General features: G+C 44.6%; 1 protein-coding gene across 5 annotated transcripts in view; it reads right to left on the reverse strand.

Annotated features, from left to right (window-relative positions):
* The window catches only part of LOC146177871 (E3 ubiquitin-protein ligase UHRF1-like), a 209499-nt gene that overhangs the window by 126206 nt on the left and 59282 nt on the right, over positions 1-24011 (reverse strand). For all 5 annotated transcript variants that reach the window (XM_084580625.1, XM_084580626.1, XM_084580623.1 and 2 more), the window contains one exon: positions 6050-6236. In XM_084580625.1, the coding sequence (XP_084436751.1) occupies positions 6050-6236 (187 nt within the window). The remainder of the gene's footprint in view (positions 1-6049; positions 6237-24011) is intronic.

Genomic DNA, 24011 nt, shown 5'->3' on the forward strand with positions numbered 1-24011 from the left:
GTGGAACATTCCTCCGTTTCGACCGTCGCATCCACAGCTCATTTAATGGCAGCGCGGCAAGATGCTGCGCAGCGATAATGTCACGACGTGCTTATCTTTTAACTATACTTTTCATAGATCCTGCGATGGCAGGGAGAAAACTTGGCAGAGTGCCCGCGTGGTGGCTTGATTGCACAAGCCTGGTTCGATTTATCGTGCCGCGCTTAGGTGGGGCGGGCGTAGTCCACTGCTACAAAATCATCGGCAAGCGTGATAGCTGCAAATGCGGTTTGGAGTGAACAATGCTAAAAGCCGGTGGCATGATAGCAGCCGATCGCATGCTTTCATTGATTCATACATGCAAGAATGAACGACTCTCGCAAAAAAAAAAGAAAACTGCCGCTTCGTCCACAGCCGCCATTGCTTACGCTGCGCCGCATGTTCAGACCGAGAGGAACAACTCTAGCAAAAGAAAAAAAATTGCCGCTTCTTAACCTCCGCAGCCGCCATAGTATACGTTCCGCACGACGGCAATAAACAACTGTCTCAAAAAGAAAAGGTGTTTTTTAGCGTCCGCCGTAGCTTACGTGCATTCAGCACGACGACACGAGAAGCTCGTCGCACGCCAGCCGCCGCGCGCAGAGCGTTCACAACACACACTGGAGAAGCGTCTGCCACGGGTTGAGCTGGCTCGTCTGCACATGCGTAGTGCATGCTGCTGCGAACAAAGACCGGGAAAGAGAGAGAAAGGGGAGAAAGAAAGCTCAGCAGAAGGGTGGGCACACCCTTTCGCTTCGCTCTATCGCGTTTTTCCCCTCCCCTGAACACCACGGCTGCATTGGTTCCCTCTCGTTCCTTCACCCACATGACTTGCAAACGTCACGTGCTAGCGCGGCAGCGATCACCGCAGATGCGTGCGCCTTTGGGGGAAGGGCGCAGCACTGCCCTAGACCAGCCGTCGCCGAGCTGCGCCCTCTCATTCCTTCCGAGTGTGGCTTGAAAACGTCACACTGCAAACGACCAAGGTGATGTGATCGTCTTTGGGAGAGGCGCACCGTTCAATGCGCGAAGTGGAGTTCGATATATTGAACGCCCTGTAAAATTGAGTTCAATATACGATGCACCTTTCCTATACTTTTACATGGGATTTTTAAGGGGATATTCCATGAGTTCGATATAACCAAAATTCGAAATATCCGGGTTCGACTGTATGTCAATTAATAACCAATTACTAATTACTAATTGTTGACTAATAAAAGAATTCAATCAATACCTAATTAACTAACAATAACTAATTACCTGCCTAATCATCATCATCAGCCTGATTATACCCACTGCAGGGCAAAGGCCTCTCCCATATTTCTCCACTTAACTCCTGTGCTAGCTGCATCCACTTGACCCCTACGAAATTCTTAACCTAATCTGCCCAGCTAACTTTCTGCCGCCCCCTGCTACGCATTCCTTCCCTTGGAATCCAGTTTGTTACCCTAAGCGACCATCAGTTATCCTCTCTTCGCACTACTTGTCCTGCCCTTGCCCATTTCTTCTTCTTAATTTCCACTAGAATGTCGGTTACTTGAGTTATTTCTCTTACCCACTCTGCACGCTTCCTATCTCTTATATGTTACCCCTATCATTTTTCGTTCCATAGCCCTCTGGGTTGTCCTCAACTTAAGTAGAACTCTCTTGGTTAGCCTCCACGTTTCAGCTCCATAGGTGAGTACAGGTAAGATGCAACTGCTGTATACTTTCCTCTTGAACGATACCGGTAAGCTGCTAGTCATAATCTGCGAGTGCTTCTCTATCCCAATCTTATCCTTCTTGTTATTTCCTTTTCATGGTCCGGATCTGCGGTTACTATCTGTCTTAAGTAGACATATTTGCCTACCGCTTCCAGTACTTCGCTACATAATGTAAACTGATGTTCCTTCCCGAGGCTGTTGAACATTACCTTAGTCTTCTGCACATTGATTTTCAAGCCTACCTTTCTACTTTTCCTGTCTGGTCATCAATCATTATTTGCAGTTCATCCCCCGAGTTGCTTAGCAAGGCAATGTCATCAGCAAATCGCAGTTTACTGAGGTATTCTCCATCCACCCTTATCCCTAACTGCTCCCATTCCAAGTCTCTGAATACTTCCTCTAAGCAAGCTGTGAATAGTACTGGGGAGATTGTGTCTCCTTGCCTAACACCTTTCTTTATGGGAATTTTGTTACTTTCTTTATGCAGAACTATGGTCGCTGTGCAGCCACAGTATATCTTCCAGCACTTTCACGTACGGCTCGTCTACCCCCTGATTTCGCAACGCCTGCATCACCGCCGAGGTTTCAACTGAGTCAAATGCTTTTTCGTAATCAATGAATGCTATGTATAAGGGCTGGTTATATTCCGAGCATTTTTCTATCACCTGATTGATGGTATGGATATGATCGATAGGAGAGTACCGTTTCCGAAAACCTGCTTGATCCTTTTGCTTGATTGAAGTCTAAGGTTGTCCTGATTCTATTAGCGATTACCTTAGTAAATACCTTACACGTAACAGACAGTAAGGTGATTGGTCTGTAATTTTTAAGGTCCTTAGAGTCCGCTTTCTTATGAATGAGGATAATGTTTGCATTCTTCCATGGTTCCGGTACCGTCGATGACACCAGGCACTGCGTGTACAAGGTGGCCAGTTCTTCTAACAGGATATCCCCCCCATCCTTCAGCAAATCCGTAGTTATCTGATCCTATCCAGCTGATTTCCTCCTTTTCATAGTTTCTAATGCTTTCTTGACCTCTTCCTTCGTCACTGGTGGAACGTCTGACTGTTTTTCCCTGCCGCCAATCTCATTACGGTCCTGACTACTTTGGCTACTGTAGAGATCTGTATAGAACTCCTCGGCTACTTTGACTATCTTGTCCATATTCGTGATGACGTTGCCCGCCTTGTCCCTTATCGCATACATCTGGTTTTGCCTATGCCTAATTTTTTCTTTACCGTTTTAAGGCTCCCCCGCTCTTTACAGCATGCTCAATTTTCTCCATGTTATACTTCCTTATATCGGCCACCTTACGCTTATTGGTTAGCTTTGATATCTCGGCCAATTCTATCTGGTCTGTTGGATTGGAAGCTTTCATACTCTGGCGTTTCTTAATCAAATTTTTCGTCTCCTTAGACGGCTTACCGGTATCCTCTCTAGCTATCGTGCCGCCTACTTCTACAGCACACTCAGTAATGATATCTCTGAAATTATTGTTCATTGCTTCTAGGGTAATGTCTCCATCCTCCGTTAGAGCTGAATATATATCTGTAGCGAGATCTTGAACTCTTTTGCCCTCCCCTCACCGCTAATTCGTTGATGGGTTTCTTTCTTACTAATCTGTTGCTTTCCTTCTTCAGATTTAGGCTAATTCGGGACCTCACCATCCTGTGGTCACTGCATCGCACTTTCCCGATTACCTCTACATCTTGCATAATGGGGGGGGGGTTGAACACAGTATGAAGTCAATTTCATTTTTAGCCTCCCCGTTCGGACTTTTCCATGTCCATTTGCGGTTCTTCCGTTTGCTGAAGAAGGTATTCATGATTCTTAAGTTATTGTGCTCTGCAAACTCAATTAGTAACTCTCCCCTGCTATTCCTAGAACCAATGCCATAGTCACCTACTGCCTGGTCTCCTGCCTAATAACTAATTCTTAATTATAAATAGTTAATTAATTACCAATTAGTGAGAGTTGCGTAGGAGAATGCAGCACTCAGGCTTTCGCCTTTCACTAATTTAGTCGCTGAAGTCCCTCGTAATTTTTTGCTTCTACAATGCTGATGTTGATCCATTCTGAAAGCCCTGAAACATGGTGTAACATCCGACTTGTTGACACTGAGGTCACATGCAACTTAATCTCAATTCATTCCTTTTCTGCTTGGATTGGATTTACTGATTGCATTCACAGATTCCCTGCTCTACTTTGCGCCTATGAAGAGTGTTACCTTAGCTTTGCAGGGTAAGGTTCTAATAGAATGGTTGCAAACTAAGAGGGCAGCTTAATTTATTTTTTGCAACGACTATAGTCCGTTTCATACATGAAGTGCAACACTGCCAAAGCTACAACTCTTGTTAGCGCTCTCCGATACCACAATGAAAAATAGTGCCTGGCCTTTACGAGAGCAAATAATAGTTATTTTGTCTACAAGCTTAATACATCTTACATTTGCCATCAACCTCATAAAGAGCACCTTTTTTTAAGCAGAAAGGATCGGATTCGGTGAATTTGTATGTTTTTTATGTCGTTTTCGTTCGTGTCGCGTTTTCGGTGCCCCGCAACCTTGCCAGCTGTGCCACTAGATGGCGCTGACTGTGCCCTCCGCACTGCGCATCTCTTTTTGAGAAAACTGTTCTTCGGTGCGTGTTTTTTCTATAAGATCCGCACTGCGAAGATGTCTAGGCATGCGAAGCAAGTTATTGCAAACGTGTATGCTCGGAATAGAGGTCGTTTCCGCAGGAACCACTCGGCCACAAAACGAGCGCGTAGCGATACGCCTTTTTTTTTTTCCTGCGGACTACTTACGTAGCTTTCGCTGCGTTGCACCTGATGTATGAAACGGAGTATAGCAATGAGCTGCCAAGCCTTGTAGTGGTGACTTACTGCTAACTATTTTAAAATAAGAAAAAATGATTTGGGAACCAGAGAGTGTGAGCTGAAGGACTCAAATGAAGGTTACGTCGTTTTTTAAATAAATCAGTTCTGCGTGGCCTAAATCCAGTGTGCTCATTTTTGCTTGGCAGTGCAAAATGAAAGGTAAGGTTTCGCGTGCTTATATTACGCTTTAAAGGGAAAAAAATGCTTTTTTTTCAGCTCTGTGCTTTCCATTTTAGGGTAGCCTTTACTTGGGTTTATGAACAGAATTTTTTTTTGGAGGAATTTGTGCGTACTTTTACAACGAATATCGGATATAACGAACGAATTTTCGCGCAAAATGAGACTTCGTTATAACGAGGTTTGACTGTACAGCGAAACTTCTTTAATACGTACCTGCTTCCCAAGTAGTTGCGGCTAAAATGTAGTTGTGAAGATTCCCCGGTTAAGCCGCTATTGAAACCCATGTATTGGTTGACCACTTAAAGTGTAGTGGCTCGTGATGTGCCTACCTGTTAATACGCACTTTTCATTGCAGTTCGGCTGATGCCGTGCTGAGACGCAAAACGTTTTCACCTTTCCCAAAAGAGTTATGAACGTGCGGACTGTCGGTTATACAAATATAGTGCACTAGAAAGTATTCTAGGAAAAGTATGCGGTTATTTTGACCATGTTTTAACGAACGCTGTTCGTCGCAGTGATGTCCATGCCAATAGGCAGCCCAGGAATCATTGGCCACTTCGATATCATTGGCAGCCCTATCTCAGTAACCATCACAGTCACCCCAACCCTCCCATGCGACTTCGCACTACGCGTGCATTCGAGACGTAGCTATAACGTAGTGGATGTAGCCTATCTTCCTCTCTTTGTTTTGTGAATGTGGTGCGCAACCGGTGATTGCATCGTCTGTATTGAGCTGTGGTACAGTGCTGTGGTGCTTTGCGAAGCGGTTGTTGCGTGAACGGGAGGCACTATGCCCCTCCCCAAAGCAATGAGGATATCGAAAATGAGGACAGCGGCGATTACTTGGAAAGAGCTGATTCAGGCCCTACTGTGACGGAAGCCGCGCAGGCATTAACTGTTATGAGAGCGCTCGCTGAGAAGATGGGCCCTGTGAACAAGCTTGCTCGCGGTCTCGCTGATTTTGAGATGGCTGTTGTCACTGCGCAACCACCACAGCGACAACTAAAAATGACCGACTTCTTGTCGCCAGGATAGGAATGAAGTGCACGTACGTGTAGTATTCATGGGAAATTTACAGTACCTGGTTTGTTTTTTTTTCACTTTAGAGGTTGAGTAATGGCAAATTTGTTGTAATCGGTTAAGGTGTACTGCCGAATAGTACATACTTTTGCTGCGCCCTCACCAACTACGTATTAACGGGGTTTTACATGTCCCAGTGACATGCCCCATTATTATCCAGTATTTGCTCAAACGCAATGGAAGGAACATACCAGTCCTCTTCCTCAGGCACGGCCTCCAGGGGTGGCTCCAGACAGGTCAGGTGGAAGGCCCGGTCGCACTCGTCACACATCAGCTGCCGGTCAGGCTCCGCCTTGCTCCCACAGCGGCAGCATGAACAGTGGCGGCAGCGCCTCTCTGGACGGTCTTTGCAGTGAGTGCAATCGGGCTGCTGTCGGCCTATGGTCAACAAAGAGTACACTCACAAGTGGGTTTGGGGCCGCATGTGATACGAATACAAGCTTTTCTACAGGAAAACCCCGTTAATTCAACCCTCATTATTTCAGAAAATGGATAATTCGGACAGCCCATCTGGTCCCGTCAACCACACATACAGGATGAATATTTGAGGCCCGGGTTTTAAAAAAATTCTATGCGAAATCTAGTGCACTATTCGAGCTGAAATAACATTCACAAAGTAGCAAAATATGGTCCATGTTATTTGATAAGTGATTCAACCTCGGTTCTTGCATAGATTTTTCGTAATTGACGCAAAACTGCGCTCGGCGGCATGCACAATTTTCGCAGAAGAGTCTAAAAGCTGCTTTGACATGGTGCGCCATCTGTCGAGCAGTGAAACAAGCGAGTGTCTAATGTTCGAGTGTTCGAGTGTCTAATTTTTGGTCACGCTGTCACGGTTCTACCGTTTTGTGCGCCTCACATACTTCTCCTATGTATCATCAGTTTCAGCAATGTGCGTGTTGTGACGTCACTGCTAAGGTCAACTTATTACCCCGTCACACGGGCAAGTTTCGCGACACTTTCATGAAGTGCACGTACATAGGAAGAATGACACTTTCAGTGCTCGCTGTCACAGCTCAGCTTATACTCCAGTGACACGGGCAAGTTTTGTGACACTTTTGTGCACTTACATAGGAAGAATAACACTTTCAAAGCTCGCTGTCACACGGCAAAGTGTCACTTTGAAATGACGGCAGTGCCGATGCGGATGCTGCAGCCCTATGAGGAAATTAATTAGTTTTCACAAAAAATACCTTAAAATTTAATTTTATTGAAAACACAATTACCCCAAGCTAATATTCAGTTTATTTGTGCATTTGAGTACATGGTTTTGACTAAAAAAGCATCGCGATGTCGCACGGGCATGTTAGCTTGACTGCACTTTTCAATAACGTGCATGGTTACTGCTGTTTACATGCAAAACCGACCTTGTTTATGCTACAGTTGATTCCCGAAAATTCAAAGCCGCTTAATTGGAATTTTCGGTTAATTAGAAGTGAAGTGCTGGTCCCCTCAGTTTTTCATGTATTCTCTGAAGACCTCAGGCACTGCACAGCTACACACAAACACAACAAACACACAAGAGAATAAGGCAAGACGTTCACCATCCTATGGAAATAAAATCGCTCAATAATTCGAAGTACTCAACCAATTATTCTGTTTAATTGGAAGGTTATTTTCAGTCGGGATCCTCGAGGCGACCGTGCTCCACGTTGATGTCATCACCATCGCAGCCACTTTGTTCCACATGTGATTCTGCATTTCGGAATTAGACCGTAGTCGTGCCATTGATAGCCATGGCAAACCGTGGCTCTTATCTCACGCTGGACCTCACGACGAGTCGAAGTTTTGAAGAAAGTTGAAAAGGGAAGTGCTGCCAAACAAAACATTTCGTGGAAGTACGGGACCAAGCCGAACACGCTCTCACACTTTGTCAAGAACAAGCGCACAATACTGGATGCATTTAAGAACAACAAGTTTAAGATGTCTCGGAAGCGAATGCGCACCGGTGCTTACCCAGAGTTGGAGAAGGCTCTGCTGGTTTGGATTAGGGAGGCCTGGAGCAAACTTCCTCTCAGCGGAGATATCGTTGCGACGGAAGCCCTAACGCTTGCAGCAATGTTGGGGATCAATGACTTCACTTCTGATGGATTGCTGAAGCACTTTAATGATCGCCATGAGCGTCCATTAACCAGGAAACATAGTGCAACGTGGAGGGACGGAAAGCTGCATGAATATCTCAGCGAATATAATCCAGAGGTCATATTCAACGCAGATGCGACTGCACTCTTCTATCGGCTTCTACTAGACAAGACGCTGACATTCAAGGATGACAACTGTGCTGGGGGTAAACGCAGCAAGGAGAGGGTGTTGGTGCTCATCGCGGCAAACATGACTGGCACAGAACGATGTCGGCTACTTGTAATCGGGAAAGCCGCCAAGCCGAGGCGTTTTAAAGGCGTAAAGACCATACAGTTTCTTACTCTTACCAAGAGGGAAAGCAGTGCTGCCACCCATGAGAGTTTACATGCAGTTTCCCAAAGACCGGTTCAGCCACCTCAAAGCATCATGGGCCGGAGAACTACAACTTCTGGCCAAAACTAATGGAAAGATAAACGTTGTTCTACCGTAAACAATGCTCTAATATTCAATTTTTTGACTATAAATTGCAGAAGAGAGAAACAGCATGTCAGTGTGAAATTTATTCAATATAAGCGATGGCTCTTTCTCCTATTGGCTCAGTTTTGAGCAGCACAAATACCAATATTTCGCACATAAAGGTCCACTGAAATGCGTCACCAAGAAGGGTAAACGCCATAACACTGATAGATATTGAAAAAAACCGATCATTCTCCCGAAAAAATTTTCGATCTAGCTTCTGCAACACCAGAGATATCAGCGATTAAAAATGACCCTTCCAATTTTCCCTCTCAACTCGTACGCCGAAGGGAGCCATAAAAAAATAAAGAATACCAGCAAGTTCAAAGCTCCGCCCAAAAATACAGTCGAACCCGGATATATCGAATTTTGGTTATACCGAACTCGCGGAATCTCCCCTTGAAAATCCCATGTAAAAGTATAAGAAAGCCGCGTCATATATCGAACTCAATTTCACCGGTCGTTCAATATATCGAACTCCGCACCACGCACTGGGAAGTGTGCCTTCCCCAAAGACGATCACATCACCCTCGGCCGTTTGCCGCGTGACGTTTGCAAGCCACGCGCGGAAGGAATGAGAGAGGGCAGTTCGGCTAGGGCAGCGCCGCACCCTATCCCCAAAGGCACGCGCATCTGCGGTTATCGTTTCCCGCGCGCCAGCACGTGACGTTTGCAAGCCCTGTGCGTGAATGAACCAGAAAACCGGTGGGAACGAGAGCGGAAAAACGCGATAGAGCGAAGCCCATTCTTTTGCCGAGCTATCTCTCTCCTTCCTCTTTCCCGGCCTTCGTTCGCAGTAGCACGCGCTACGCATGCGCCAAGCCAGCTCAGCCCGTTTTCAGACAGAACGTCGGACGCTTTCTCCAGCGTGTGTTGCGAACCCTTTGCGCGCGGCGGCTGACGTGGCTATGGCGCCTGCGGAAGTTAAGAAGCGACAGATTTTTTTTTTTTTTTTTTTTTTTTTGCGGGAGTGGTTTGTTTTTATCTTTGTGCTGTACGCGCGGTGTAGCGTAAGATATGGAGTTACGAAGCGGTTTTTTTTTTTTTTTTGCGGGAGTCGTTTATGTTTGCATGTGTAAATCAACAAAAGCACGCGGTCAGCTGCGATCATGACACCGGCTTTTAGCACTTTTTGCTTCAAACAGCATTTGCAGCTACTTTATCACGCTTTCCAATGATTTTGTGGCAGTAGACTCCGCCCGCCCCAAGCGCGGCGTGATAAATCGAACCAGGCTAGCGCAATCAAGCCATCACAGGCAGTCTGCCAAGTTCGCTCCATGCCGCTGCAGGAGCTATCAAAAGATAAACACACCGCGACCTTATCGCTGCGCAGCATCTTGGCACGCTGCCAAGAAATGAGCTGTGGATGAGACGACCGAAACGGAGTGACCATGCAAGCAATAACGCTGGCGATTTCTGCCGCGGCGACACAGAAACCTTGTTTTGAGCTGCCGCGGTGGCTCGTACGGCGCAGTTCCAACAAGTTGGAAATTTTTTGCTCTGTCGCTGCCGCTCGTCGCTGAGATCGCTCGAGTGCAAAAGTGGAGGGTGGGTTCATTATGCGAGTGAGTTGATTACGTGACAAATACAGTATTGTTTTTTCGCATCGTAAGTGCCGTCCCAAACCGATTTCTGTATATCGAATTATCGATATATCGAACTATTTCGCAATCCCCTTCGAGTTCGATATATCCGGGTTCGACTGTATGTAACTTCGACGAACTTCAGGTTGCCGCATGCTCGCTCACTGGCGTATACTCGCGTCAACACGTCCTCGCTCGCACGCAGTTTGCCAGTTCGCGCAGCGACGGTTAGTGTAACTGCGAACCCGTGGTTAGCCCATGTTACAAGGCGGACCAAACCATGGTTACACCACTAACCGCGGTTATAGCAAGACGAGCTTGGCGACCTCGGTTTGCAACGTTAACAGAGGTTATGGCGGAGTCTGTTGACGGAGGCTACTCGTCGGCGCCCAAGTGCGCGAAACGTACGAGCGGGTCTGCTTCACAAAGTTATTCATTTGCCCACTGTTTCACGTTTAAAGATCGATGTATAGACCTTTTTAGTTTCGATGCCTAGGTGCAGCCATTTTAGTTTGATGGTGGCGCCCCATATGAGCTAAACTAGGAAAGTCCGCTCCGGCTCCTCCTGACGCCATCTTGGGCTGTGCTGTTCGTGTTGATGCTGCGGTGCGGTAGTGTAAAGGTGCTGTTTCGCGGTGCTCGTGAAAGCTATCCGACACCTTGGTGCTAGTTGTGCTCTGTTAGAGCGCGCAAGCAAACCGTAAAGATTCCGTTTGGCATGGCGGCAGCAGTTGGAAACAGCACTAGCGGCCGGAGTGACTGCGAAGGACTGCGCTTCACTATTGCAGTGAGGGTGTATCCGTTGTAGCTTTCACGATACATCTATTTTCAACTATATTTTATAATCGTAATGATAACTGTACATACGAACACACAGCGAATGAACTGTACGGGCAGCTACAGAACGCGGAATGCAGATATTACGAAAGACTCTTTCCAGTTGTCGCCGCATTGATTTAACGTGAAGTGCGACCCATTTCGGTATACGACCGAGCTGTCGTGCTTCACCAATGTATACGTTCAAGTTAAACCACGGTTCAAGACCAGTACATAAAAGAACTAGTGTCTAAAGTACCATCCGTCGACGTTTTTATGTAGCCTTAGTGTTCGTCCTGCAGTGAAACATCGTATACCGCCGTCCCGTACGTCGTAGCAGCATCGTTTGCACGACGTATTGTTGAGCAAAACGCTGAAAAACTTGCGCTCTCAGCTGCACTATGAACGAAGACAACAAATTCACAGCACATACAGCAGCGCTTACGAAAGCGGCGCCACCCGCTGGTGTGGCGGACTACGGCACTCTCGTCACGCGCTACTTCCTAGTCGTCGCTAGGCCTAAATTGTTTCGCATCGAAAGCACATCCGATGGCGCTTTGTAATTGCTCAGCGCTGGAGTAAATCGTCTCTCATGGCCTTACCGCCGATCCCATAGTATCAGTAAAAGAAAGATGTAAATTTCGATTACGCCTTAGCAGCGGAGCCAGTGTGCAGACAATGACCCGCGCTCTGCAACAGCGGCAATGTGTTGTGTAATTTATTTGTATTGCAATTATCAATAACACGGTATGGGTCAGAAATCCGCAAGAAAGGTCTTTTTTGCTGTTAGCTTAATTGTTTAAGTGAAGAACAGATTTTAGCGCGCTCTTCTTTTGCTGGCGGAAGAGATCCACCGTATCGTTGGCGCGGAGGGCTTGGGGGAGGCACGGCCTGCCCGGCATGCATGATTGCTACGGCGTAGGAAGTGAAATGGGCATCATATTCGTGAGTCCGTCATTGGTACTAAGTCTATCTGGCTAACATAAAACGTTCATAGGCGAAATTAATCAGGATAGATTGGAAAGCGGTGAAGCAGAAACATATCACAGCCAAACTCTGATTGTCCATGCATGCTTCCCGCATACGCTCTCGGCAATCATCTTGAGATTTTTTTCATTGTTTGTGCATTCCAGGATCACGCATTGCTGTCCAGATGACATTACCACTACAAAATGGGCGCTAATAAAGGTATTTAAGTCTCTCAAACGGCAATATACAGTGGTGCAAGGCCGCTCTGCTATGCATAAAGCGTGCGAATGCACAGCCCACTCGGTACTGGCAAATATGGGCCGGCGCAAGGAATCTGGTTAGAGAGTATTTTCCTCCTCTCCTGCTTGCTCTCGGTAAAACGGTCTATAGAATATGGTGCCGCCCGATGTCTTCGATTACGGCCGACAGCGCAGCGACTGCATACTGAAGTCTTGTCTTGCCTGCAGTATCGTTTGAACGGCTTGTTGCTAAGCAGAACGTCACAAAATGCACGGCCACACGAGTTTGCAACGCTTGCAGTACGGGAGGCCGCGAGCAGGCTGAGGTACGTTACACAATTACCGCAGGGGTGGGGCGCGCGAGCGCGGCGAACGACGGCGCAGTGCGTGACCGTCCCTAGTCGTCGCTAAGTCTAAATTGTTTCGCTTCGAAGCCGTGGCGGTCGGCGCTTTGGAACTGATCAAAGCTGTCGTAAATGGTCTACTTATGAAACTGCCTTATTGTGAATCCTATTCTGCCATAGTAAAATAACTATAAGATTAACTCTAGCGACGCATTAATCACAGAGCTAGTACGAGCAGATCGGATGAGCCGAAATGCACAAGCGGCAGCTGGCTTGAGCAGAAACTTGCTTGTATCACGGCTATTGCTTTTACCAGCAATTTGCTGCTGGTCAGCAATCCTCACGAGGGCTTCATGCTTGATATTTGGCTCAGTATTCCAGATGCCAACAAATTTTAGCACGCTTTATTTTGGACATCGGTGCTAACGATCCACCAAGCCATTCGCGTACAGTATGCGGGAGGAGGGGCCACAGCGGCGGTGTTTACGGCAGTCGAGGAGGTGCTGCCATCGTGCGGTGCTCAACCGTGCTGTTGACGCCTCGTCGGACGACACTCCAGTACTCCTGAAACCACGATGTATAAATAACATATTTGTAAATGCAGCTTCGTTCCGCCGATCACTGCGTCGCTTCGGTTGTAGTACTTAATGGGCAATGGCCACCTAACCGATAAGGCCGGCGAGCTGTGTAACAACAGCCCGCACATAGTTCGAGCAGCGCACGAGCAGACGACTTTCGCAGCTACCGGAAGTGTGTCCGTGACGTCATGGCTGCAGTGGCCGCAGCGAATGGCAGCTTCTAGCAAGCCTTGCCAGTCAACTCACCCGTGACGTCACGGCTTAAGGAAATAGTTCCATGCGACACCGCCAAGCGACGACTTCTCTGCCCGCGAACATCAAAAAATGCTGTTTTGAAAGATTAATAATAAATCGCTGGTTTTGTTCCAAGGAGTTATACTTTGGGTTAATGCTCAAAAGGATTTGTTCTACACACTGAACACGTTTATCAGTGGCTTCTTGGTGGCCGCTTCAGTGAACCCTTAATAGGCACACTTTGAGAGGAGAAAACGTTTTGGAAATATTTATGGTTGCGCAATCACTTAAGAATGCTTTTAATCATTTCGGGAAACAGAAACCATTTATTGGCGATGTCTGCTTTTGTACCTTTGCTACTATGGCTTTTGCGGTCTGTGTACGCGCCTCGAGATGATGATGGAAAAGAAACATCATAGTAACACCACTCCATGCACCCAAGAAAAACCGACTATCCCGCATCAAGTAGGGCACCGGCCCATGTTTCTTAGCATGCTCATGGTGGCTGAAGTGCAGCGCCTTCAGCTTTCCCTCTAGTTAGTGTAAGAAACTCTATGGTAAAGACGCTGCCTGAGGACCGGCCAAAATCTTCAAGAGCTGGATTACCAAATTGGACCGCGAGTTTGCTTCTTCCAACCGCAAGGTGTTGTTTCTTGAGGACCAATGCACTGCTAATGTGAATGTGCCACACTTGAGTGCACTAAGCCTCGCATTTTTGCCTCCAAACACAACATCGGTTCTGCAGCCAATGGACCAAGGGATCATAAAGAATGTTAAAGCCCTGTACAGGTTGCACTTCCTCGTGCATATGATTTTGCGTATGGATAACTCCACAAAATATGAGGTGCGCCTGCTCAGTGCTACCACATGCTAGCAAGAGCATGAGTTTGCGGCAGCTTCTTCGGAGCATACCTCTGCAATTTCATCAAAAGAAGCGTCATCAAGTGAGCTTGACGGCACTGATTTTGGTGACGTTCTCGGAGACATTAATTTTGAAGATTACGTCGGCATAGACAAGGCGGTTGAAACATGCGGTGCACTGATAGACAGCGAGATTGTAAAGATTATCCGGCCCCACGAATCGACCCAGGAAAGCGACGACGACGTAGAAGACGAACCGCAACCACCCAGGCAGCACAAAGCATTGGGCCAATGTTGTAAGTACGACGGCAAGTAGTGGCCCTACATTGGGCCAGCCTAACCAGCATGCTCCCAACATAGGACATGCCAGTCAACACAATGTCCAACAATGGCCCAGTCTAGCCGGTGCTCTCCCAGTGTTGGCGCTGCCAGTAGCCAACACTGGCTAGCTTGGGCCAAGATGTACAGTGAGGTCCCGATATTGGCACTGCCGTACATACAGAATGTCTATGTTGGACCGAGATTGCCGTTGTTCCTCCAATAATGGTCGCACGGGTTTTAAAACTGGCTATAATGGGCCAAGCTGTCCTGCCTTCCTCCGTCATTGGGTTTTCCGTTTTTTAAAACTGGCTACAATGGACCAAGTTGTCCTGTGTTCTTCCGGCATTGGATGTTCCGGTTTTTAAACATGGCTACAATGGACAATGTTATCCTCTGTTCTTCCAGTATTGGATGTTCAGTTTTTTAAAGATGGCTACAATGGACCAAGCTGTCCTGTGTTCCGCCGTCGTTGGCCGTTCCTTTTTTAAAACTGGCTACAATGGACCATGTTGTCCAGTGTTCTTCCGGCGTTGCCCGTTCAGTTTTTAAAACTGGCTACAATGGACCGAGGTGTCCTGTGTTCTTCCGACGTTGACCGTTCCGTTGTTTTAAACTGGCTGTAATGGACCATTGCAATTTGTCTTGTGTTTTTCCAGTATTAGCTATCCCTGTATGAAAACTGCCCACGATGGACCACTTTTTCCCCTGATCTCGCAAATGTCATTGCCATCCTAAAAACGCAGCTTTAATGGGCTGCCGAAGTGAATATTTTCCGTTGACCATTCAATCAAAACAAATTCTGCATTTTTATGGTTGAATACACGTGGCCTGGACGCCAAACCACGGCATTTAATTCCGACAACATTTCAGCCAATCGTTCGGACCTCACCAAGTACCACGTACGGGACGACAATTACTATAACGCATTCAAGCACGTACCGCTGCAACTGTCTGGATTCGTCTTTTCGGTGCGCTCATATGCGGCGCACCTTTGGGGGTCAGCTATATGTGTTTATGGTTTTAGCCTATTGGCATGCATGCAGATTTCGTCGCAGGCGCATACATTTGTCGCACAATTATATCTAATGATAGCACGACCGTGCGACCACATATGTATACCCCAGACCGGCTAGCACTCACGACCCAATATGCCTGTATTGGACGCCGATTACATCCCTGCATCTATACGTAACCTATAGTACAAATCCAGTTGTCAGTGAGAACGCGCATAAAAACGAAATCGTGTCGCCATAGCATGTTCATGTGACATTAAATTAGTGATTAGAAGGTATCTTTTTCATTGCCAAGAAGGAAAACGTTGCCTCAAGTTGAAGGAACAAATGACCATTTTCTCAGCGATGTTTTTGTTCTAGTGCTTTTGTATTATCCATAAGGAACTACGCGCAGCATCGTCTGTTTACCTGGAGAAAGGACCGAATACGATGTGTGTACTTTCTAGACGCAATCACTGGAAAATGAAAAGCCGGAAGACTCGCGAGGTTACCATTTTAGTTTTGGGCATTCACACGGTGGTAAAAAAAAATGACAGTTTTTCGTGCAGACTGCGAGCATGAAGGCCCCGGTACATTTATATGGCGCACAACATATATATCGCCAATAAACAAAAAAAAAATAGTTTTTTCCGCCTATTAGTTTAGAGTTTGACCATTCCAACCGCGCTAGGCGGTGGCAAAGGAATAAAAAAAAAACTGTACAGGAATGAAAATAATGTGCGCTGTCGAGTCATTCGAAAAAACGAATGCAGCCTACAAACACTGTTTTAATGAGGCAGTTTTCCATGCCCTTTCCAATTCTTTCATTCTACTAAAATGATTTGGAATACGTTGCTTGCTCATTGAACGTTATCGTCTTTTTGTGCAATCCGCGTTAAGGTGAAGGTGATTGCGAAAAACGTCTGTGTATTGCCTGATGCCACAGCGCTTCAGGACCTCGACGCGCACAAAATTGATTCTGAATCATTCATTGCTGTGTCTGTCACCGTCGATTTGCGAAGTCGAGAAAAAACATGAGCGAAGAAATATTGTTACAGCTGGAGAATGATGAGGACGAAGTGGCGCGCTCGTTTGTGGAAGATTAAGAAAAAGAAGTGCGTCGAATGGGCGGCCCTCGTAGCCTGGCTCCTTGGCTGTTCCTCAATGTATATATCTTTATTCCTCTTTTGTAAATATATTTCTCCCTGTTACAAAATTATATGCCAAAATTTAAAACCTTGAACAATTCACAAATTCCGTAGAATGTTCAGAACAGCGCAGTGCGCTATAATTGGACAAAGGCTTTATCGATGTGGCCATAATTACTTGCGCAACAAAATTATTCAAGGTGTTTTAACGGTTTTGAAAGCTGAGGTAGTGTAGAATAGGTGGAAAAAGTTTAAACAATGTGAAAACTGTTTTTGTTTTCCTAAAAATTTTCAATGTTCGCTGTTTTCTGTAAATTAACGCGATCGTATCTCTGTATCCAAATGTCATAAAAATATGAGCTTTAGCTGTTTGCGGATAATTATGCTGAGAACATATTGTGGAATTATTGCTGCTCTACCATGAACCTTTTCTGAAATAAAGGCCTGTAAATTAGGAAAATTTTCGTTTCCTGGGCCGATGTTTAGAATTTTTATAAAAACATCTACTCATACCCGAAAAGCGAACATTAACTGAGTACAAATAAAAACATGTATATATTTAGTCGGATAATTTTCAGCTAGCTAACTTGAGCATAATTTGTATAATCTATAACCAAAGTTAGCCAGAATAGAAGAGAAGCTCGGAACTCCGCCTCTTTGACATTATTAATCAGTCATCACGCAACAGTATATAATATTTTGAAGTAAATATAAAAGGTCGAACGACCATCCTTTGTTCGATCATAGGTGGCGAAAGGGAGGGGACGCGCGCATTTGTCGATGCACCAGCTGTATGGATTTACGCAAGAATGTGGATGGTAGATGGGGAGGCTTTCTATTTTTTTAGAAAATGTTTGTCCGTGGTTGGCTTGAAGAAACAATGCGTTTGCGAACACACAAAACAAAACTATTTATTAGAACTCGACTCGAGCGGTGCGCGCTGGCGGCCGCTCATCGGCACGGTCCGAAGTCACGGCTGGCCGGTGCAAGCAGAAGAGGGCTGGGTAAAGGAGGAATGGAATGTTGAGAGGGTCGTTGGTCCTTCGTTCCCACGCGCAGCCCTTGCGAACAGAACACCGCGGCGGGAATCACGCGCTGGTTGAGCGGGTCGTTGTTCCCCCTCGCCTACGCGTCTACGTGCAAGACACAACAGACAGCATCCCCAGCTGCGCTGCTGTGCGGCCTCCTCCCGAAGCGTTCATTTCAGAGCTTGTTGGAGACTCTACAAGACTTGTGACAGCTTCTTAAACCTTTCTTTAATTCCTTCCCTCATTAATTTTCTTTTTCATTGTGCTGTGCATAATTTTCTCTTGCGCCTATACATGTCCATGTGCTCCGGTTGGTGCTTGCTACATATCAGTGAATAGCTGAGCTGTGAAATGTCGCCGGAGTACGGATTACAGCAACGGCGGGATACCATCGGCATTATCAGACTCAGTGAACGCCGTCATCTTAGACCGTGAGTATATCTTTGCAGCATGCCATTGCTTCATAATTGGTTCTATATAATCTCCTACCAGTCCCAAATGTTCTCTTTCCTTATTCTCCTCGAAACAACTGCGCGAAGCATGACTTCAAGAACTAAGCGAATTTTCGTCCGGGTTACATGCAAGCGAGTGCGTGGACTTATTTGCTGGCTGCGATATGAATAGCATTTGCGCCGAAAATAGAGGAGCCGTGCGTAACAGGTGTGTATGCCACCAACACGTGACAGAACCCTGCAGGCAGCCATTTGCGCAGCTTTTTGACTGTGCAGCGCGCCGCAATCAATTAGTAACCAGATACTATGCGCCCGGCTTTGTACATATATTTTGGACAGCCTCTCTTCTGCGCGCAGGAAGCCATGTTCACACTGTTTTTGGATTTTGTTAAGAGTTAAGGGCAGTTTTCTGTTTTCAGATGTACAGGCGAAGTTTTGAAAACTGTTCGTGCTGTCTGCGCAAGCGAAATTTACAGTGGGGCAGACATGTGCGTGATGCCGCTTGATGACTAGGCTATAATTAAGTCATAATGAACCTCCACTTTTATAATGGTTAATATCATATTGAGGAATTGAAAGCCGTGAACAGCGCAAGTGAGTCCCTTTTCAAAATTTTCTTAATCGACGCCCCCCTTCTGAGCACGTGCCTTCAGGTGAGGGCGTTATCAGAAAGCGGCGACAATAGGAGAGCGATTTCGCAGACGCGCTTCGAGAGCGGGGGAAAATAACAATACAAGCAAAAAGGCACATAAGCCGTGTGTGCACTGCGTCCCTGTCACTGCAAAGTAAACAACGTGCACGCGGGACACAATGTACAAAACATTGACGGCCGGTGTGAGGCAACCATATCGTCCGAAATATATTGCTCGCGAAGCGCTCGATGACGGCGCGCACTTTCAGGCGAAATGGGACAGGACGTCAGGTCCGCCTGTTCGGCAATTACAGCTCTTTGTACCTCACGTGCCGTACCGTATGCATGAAGTGCACGCCATAGCCATCGTGCAAGAATGTTGAAACCGAAGCAGCGATCCACGTATTCTAATTCTATAGGAAATCATTTGGGAGTAGAAAAGAGCAACTTAATATGATGTGCATGGTTCTTTAATTTACGATATGTATAAATGGACGGTTGAATAGTTACAGTAATGGAGTGTTCCGCTAGAATTGTTTACGGCCGTGACCGTGACCGCAATAAACATTACTCATATTGCTCTTAGCTTTAAGCTCTGGCATTGATAAGCCTATCTAAAGAACCGACTGGCAGTGACAGGTTGTTTACAGCTGTTGATCAAAAGGTAGGCCATCATGCTATTATTGCAGGCATATTTGCTTCTTTTTGTACCTCTGTTTACTAAAACTTAATTTTGTTCCCCATTCCTAGGGACGCTGCACCTCTTATAACACTCACTGTTCAGTCACTTTTATTCAAGTATACAAAAAGGAGGAAATGCGCATGCACTCATAGGATAGCCTGTCTTTCCGTTAACAGCTGCAAATAACACGCCACTGCTCCTCAGTACCTTGGATGAAGTTTTCAGTGGGGTTACCTGAGATGCCTAGCAATTGCTGTAATATTTATACCAATCACTGCAGTGAAACAGCAAGGTAACACTGCATCACTTTAACTGCTGCATGCACCTATAAACGTGCCTTAATTTATTGCCTATTCTTATAGACGCAGGACCTCTTACTATAGGCTTTGTTCAGTAAGCAACCGTCTTTCATTGCTTCAATTTCTATCTCTCCACCACTTTCTTGTTGCTCTGGGTGTGATCATTTGATTTCATTGTTCAAATCATATTGTTTTATCATGTGTGAATGATTTAGCCTGCACATACATGCTTTCATTTTTTTAGATGCGCATCGGGAGCGTTTTCTACGTAGAAGTGGATCGATTGAGTTGTATCACTGGTGCGAACACCGACAACCCCCAGAAGATATGTGTCCTGTGGTTGGAAGGGCAATAAAGAAGAAGAAAATCAGCGGAAAAGCCTGCCTAAAAAAAAGGTAGCACTGCATCACTGTAACTGCTGCATGCACCTTTAAATATGCCTTATTTTTATTGCCTATTCTTATAGACGGTGGACCTCTTGCTATTGGCTTTTTGCAGAAAGCAACCGCCTTTCATTGCTTCAATTCCTATCTCTCCACCACTTTTCTGTTACTTCGAGTGTGATCCTTTGATTTTATTGTTCAGATCATATTATTAAATCGCCGGTTAATGATTTCGCCTACACATGCATGCTTTCATTTTTTTTAGGTGCGCATCAGAGTGTTTTCTACGTGTAAATGGATCGATTAAGTTGTATCACTGGTGCGAAAACCAACAGTTCGGTACCCCCAGAAGATTTGTGTCTTGTGGGTGGCAGGGGTATAAAGAAGAGGATAATCAGTGGAAAAGCCTGCCTAAAAACTTACAAAGATGGCGCAAAAGCGAAATGCTGATCAGGGTTAGAGTATGATTACTTCTGTTATCCCATTTCACTTGCTAGGTGATGTGACATATATGAAGCACCTTAGTATAATTTGTGGTATACTCACTGAAAATTGTGTAGACATTAACGTTTTTCTCGTTCAATTATTTTGAGTGACGCACGAATTGGAATAAAACGAAGTCATCCACACGTCTAATGCCCATAGACATTAGATGCGTGGATGAGCTCATTAATTGTGTTCCTATGTGAGCATGCAATAGTTTGTCGAATATATTAATATGTTAAAAGTTGATTTTTTTACTGTTAACCGGAGTAATACATATGCTCCATATCATAGCATTATTCGCCTGTAGTTTGTATCTGCTCTTTCCTAAATTGTATTCTACAAAGTATACGTGTGTCATCTCGTACGTCTATTTAACTAGCGAACAATTTGCAATCGAATCCCTTTTGTGATGTTTTAGCTACAAATAATGTATGACAGTTGTGACAATATAGGTAGCTTTAGGTATAACATATAGCGCGAAAATCTTTAATATATGCGATGATATTTTTATTCACCGCATTGGCTAAACCAGCCTGTTGAAGAGACGAAATGAAAACAAATATGGATGTCTTCGGACAGGAACAGTAATCGTGGTGCCATGACCATTTTTTTTAATTAAATTTTCATATGTCGTGGGCTAATGTCTCGACACAAAGGAATGACCCTTAGGTTTGCCAGATGCGGCGTAGTATTCTCGAAAAAAAAAAAAAACGCCTATCACTAAAGCTTGAAAACGCCGTTTTTGTCGTTTCAAAAAGTTGCACGTTTGGAGGCCGGCTGGTTGCGTAAAATTTTGTCATCCACTGTTTTTTACTCACCGCATTTGGGTAACGTTTACTTGTATAAGTATTAAAAGTGTGTTTCATTGATGCAGTTGATTTAGTAAAAAATCGCAAACTTTGCTTCAAGAACAACGCGCTAAAAAATGTTAATGTTCAACCTTACATACTGGCGTGACGCATTGCGTTGTTTGCACTAAAATATTCTGTGCTTATTACGCAGGTCATATTGTTAATTTAAGGCAGAATTTGGAGCTCTAAGCTGCTATGTGTGTTCTCTGTAACGCCACCAAAAGTATTATGCTGGAAAGCGATTTGCTTAAGATTGTAATTATAAAAATTACACATTGAAAAATCATCTTCAAAAATATAGTATTGTTAGTGGTGGTCAAAGCTGACAAATGGAATAATATATTAATAACCTAGATTGAATACTATTGCACCTAGCAATAAAAAAGAATGCAGGACAGAGAAAAAGTTCAACCTTCACTTGCGTTCTGCCATGAAATTGACAGAAATAGCGAATTAATACCATTTTAAGCTATATTAAGTATTTGTCCCAGAAGCAGAAAAACGGTGTTAAGCGCTGACAATGTTTTAAATTTTACTTAAGGTAAAATGTAACTAAATTAAGCAAACACTAAATTGAAGTTTTGATGCCTATTCCATAAGGGGGAGCCATATAAGCACATCTCCAGAACAAAAACAAGCATTTTTATATTTCTAATATTACATTTTGCAGAATTCAATATATTTACTGACTCAAATTAACAAAGTACTTTGCATTGTTTCCACAGATTTTGATAAAAATTGATGTTGCGGCCGTTTCTTCAATTCTAATCAGTTTTCCTTATTTTACCATTTTCTTACTTTTGTCCAATTTCAAAATAATATGCAGATACACACACAAATCTAGAGCTTCAAATTTTTTCGGAAATAAAGAATGGAACCTAGATAATGTAGAAAAATAGTTTCTGTGCCAAGATATCATTGGATCTTGCAAGAATGCAGGCTTAGTTTGGCCATTATCAGCACAAGCACTCGGTTTAATATTTAATGTTATATTTTTAAACAGTATAACGCAACACTTTTTAGTCCGTGATATTTTTGAGGTACTGAAGATTTTTGAGAGGGATTTGAATGAAAATCGAAGATGATCTTTTTTTAATTGCAGCAAATTTGCCCTTTACTGCTGTTTTCGAATTCTGAGCAATTTTGATGCGTTGTGGAGAACACACCTAGTGGTCTGGAGCTCCAGATACTGCCTGGAATTAAGAACATGCGTCAGGAAGTGAAAACATATTTAGTGCAACCAACCTAATGCATCATATGCCAGTACATAAGGTTAAAAATGAATATTTTTGCAGCGTATCGCTCCTGAAGAAAAGTTTGCGATTTTTTAATAACACAACTGCAAAAACAAAATAGATTTCTAATAGTGTTTGTAAATATAAAACCTGCATATATTTAGTGAGTAAAAAAGAGCAGATGACAAAATCATGGTATCCAAACTTGCAACATTTTGAAATGGCAAAAACAGCGTTTTCTACCTCTAGAGATATACCATACAATTGTTTTTTTTTTTTTTTTTCGAGGAAACTACGCATATCTTGAAAAACTAAGGTTAATTCTTTTGTGTCTAGATACTTGCCCACCACATATAAGAATTTCATTGGAAACGAAAGATGGCCATGGGACCTCGATTATGTTTCTTATCTAAGGCACCCATAATACGCTGTGAGAAAGCCAATATCAAGGGCTTTTTTTAATATTCCATATTTCGAACGGTTGTGCCATTTAAGAAAATTAGAAAGCTAGGCACACCTTAGGTGTAGCCAGCCCTCACTTTCTGTTACAGCTGCATTTGCTAAGCTGAATTAATGCGTTGATTACTTTATTTTAGCCACGAATATAGCGCTATTACGTGTCAATTTTAGAGAAAGGCCGCAGTGACGCGATTCCTGTAGAATTTGTAAGTGAAATCTGTAAACCTTACAAATCTACCCATATATACGATCTCTTGCAGGTTTTATTCAAGCTACATTACACCTGCTGCGCCCCATAGCTTGAGCCAAGGGTTATAATAAACCATTAGAAACAGACGATGGAAACCGGTGGTGCATTGCTGGCAGCCACTTAGGACAGCGCAGAAAATTTTTATTTTGCACGTGGGGAAGTGAGGTTATTCGCTTCAAGTACTAAATATTCACTTTAGACAATAAATAGGACTTACAGAGTCGGTGAGCACGTTCGGAAACCCCTGTTTCAATATTTGCGGTTAGAAACCTCATGTGTACCTTTTTTTCCAGCTGTAGATAAATTCCGGGTTATGTAGATACCGAAACCGTTACCAGCCCATTCGCGCACCTCAACTGTGCTGCTCACAACATGATTTTGAGCGGACAAAACAACCTGCCGCTAAGTTTGCTAGCCCCATGCATGAGTAAGGGTGATATGCTGGCGATGGTTGCTTCGCGTCGGCCCTTTGGCGCACATGAAGGCTCGAGTTACAATGAGCGCGCCGAACTTTGCAATGCGGATAATGACTACAAAGCGGTAAGGATATAAATGAGTTTAACAGTATTTTTCAGCTGTAAAATACAAATACAGTCTTGTTGGACGATGTGCTGGCGCGGACGAAGAAACCATAGGCAACTTGTAGGTCTAACGCTACACAGGGCTGTCGAGCCAAGCCAAGTCCTCAATTGTATTGTCCGGGAATCAGATTTC

This window comes from Amblyomma maculatum, chromosome 10, assembly GCF_055883805.1.
Source record: "Amblyomma maculatum isolate TAMU_Amacu chromosome 10, ASM5588380v1, whole genome shotgun sequence".
NCBI lineage: Eukaryota > Metazoa > Arthropoda > Arachnida > Ixodida > Ixodidae > Amblyomma > Amblyomma maculatum.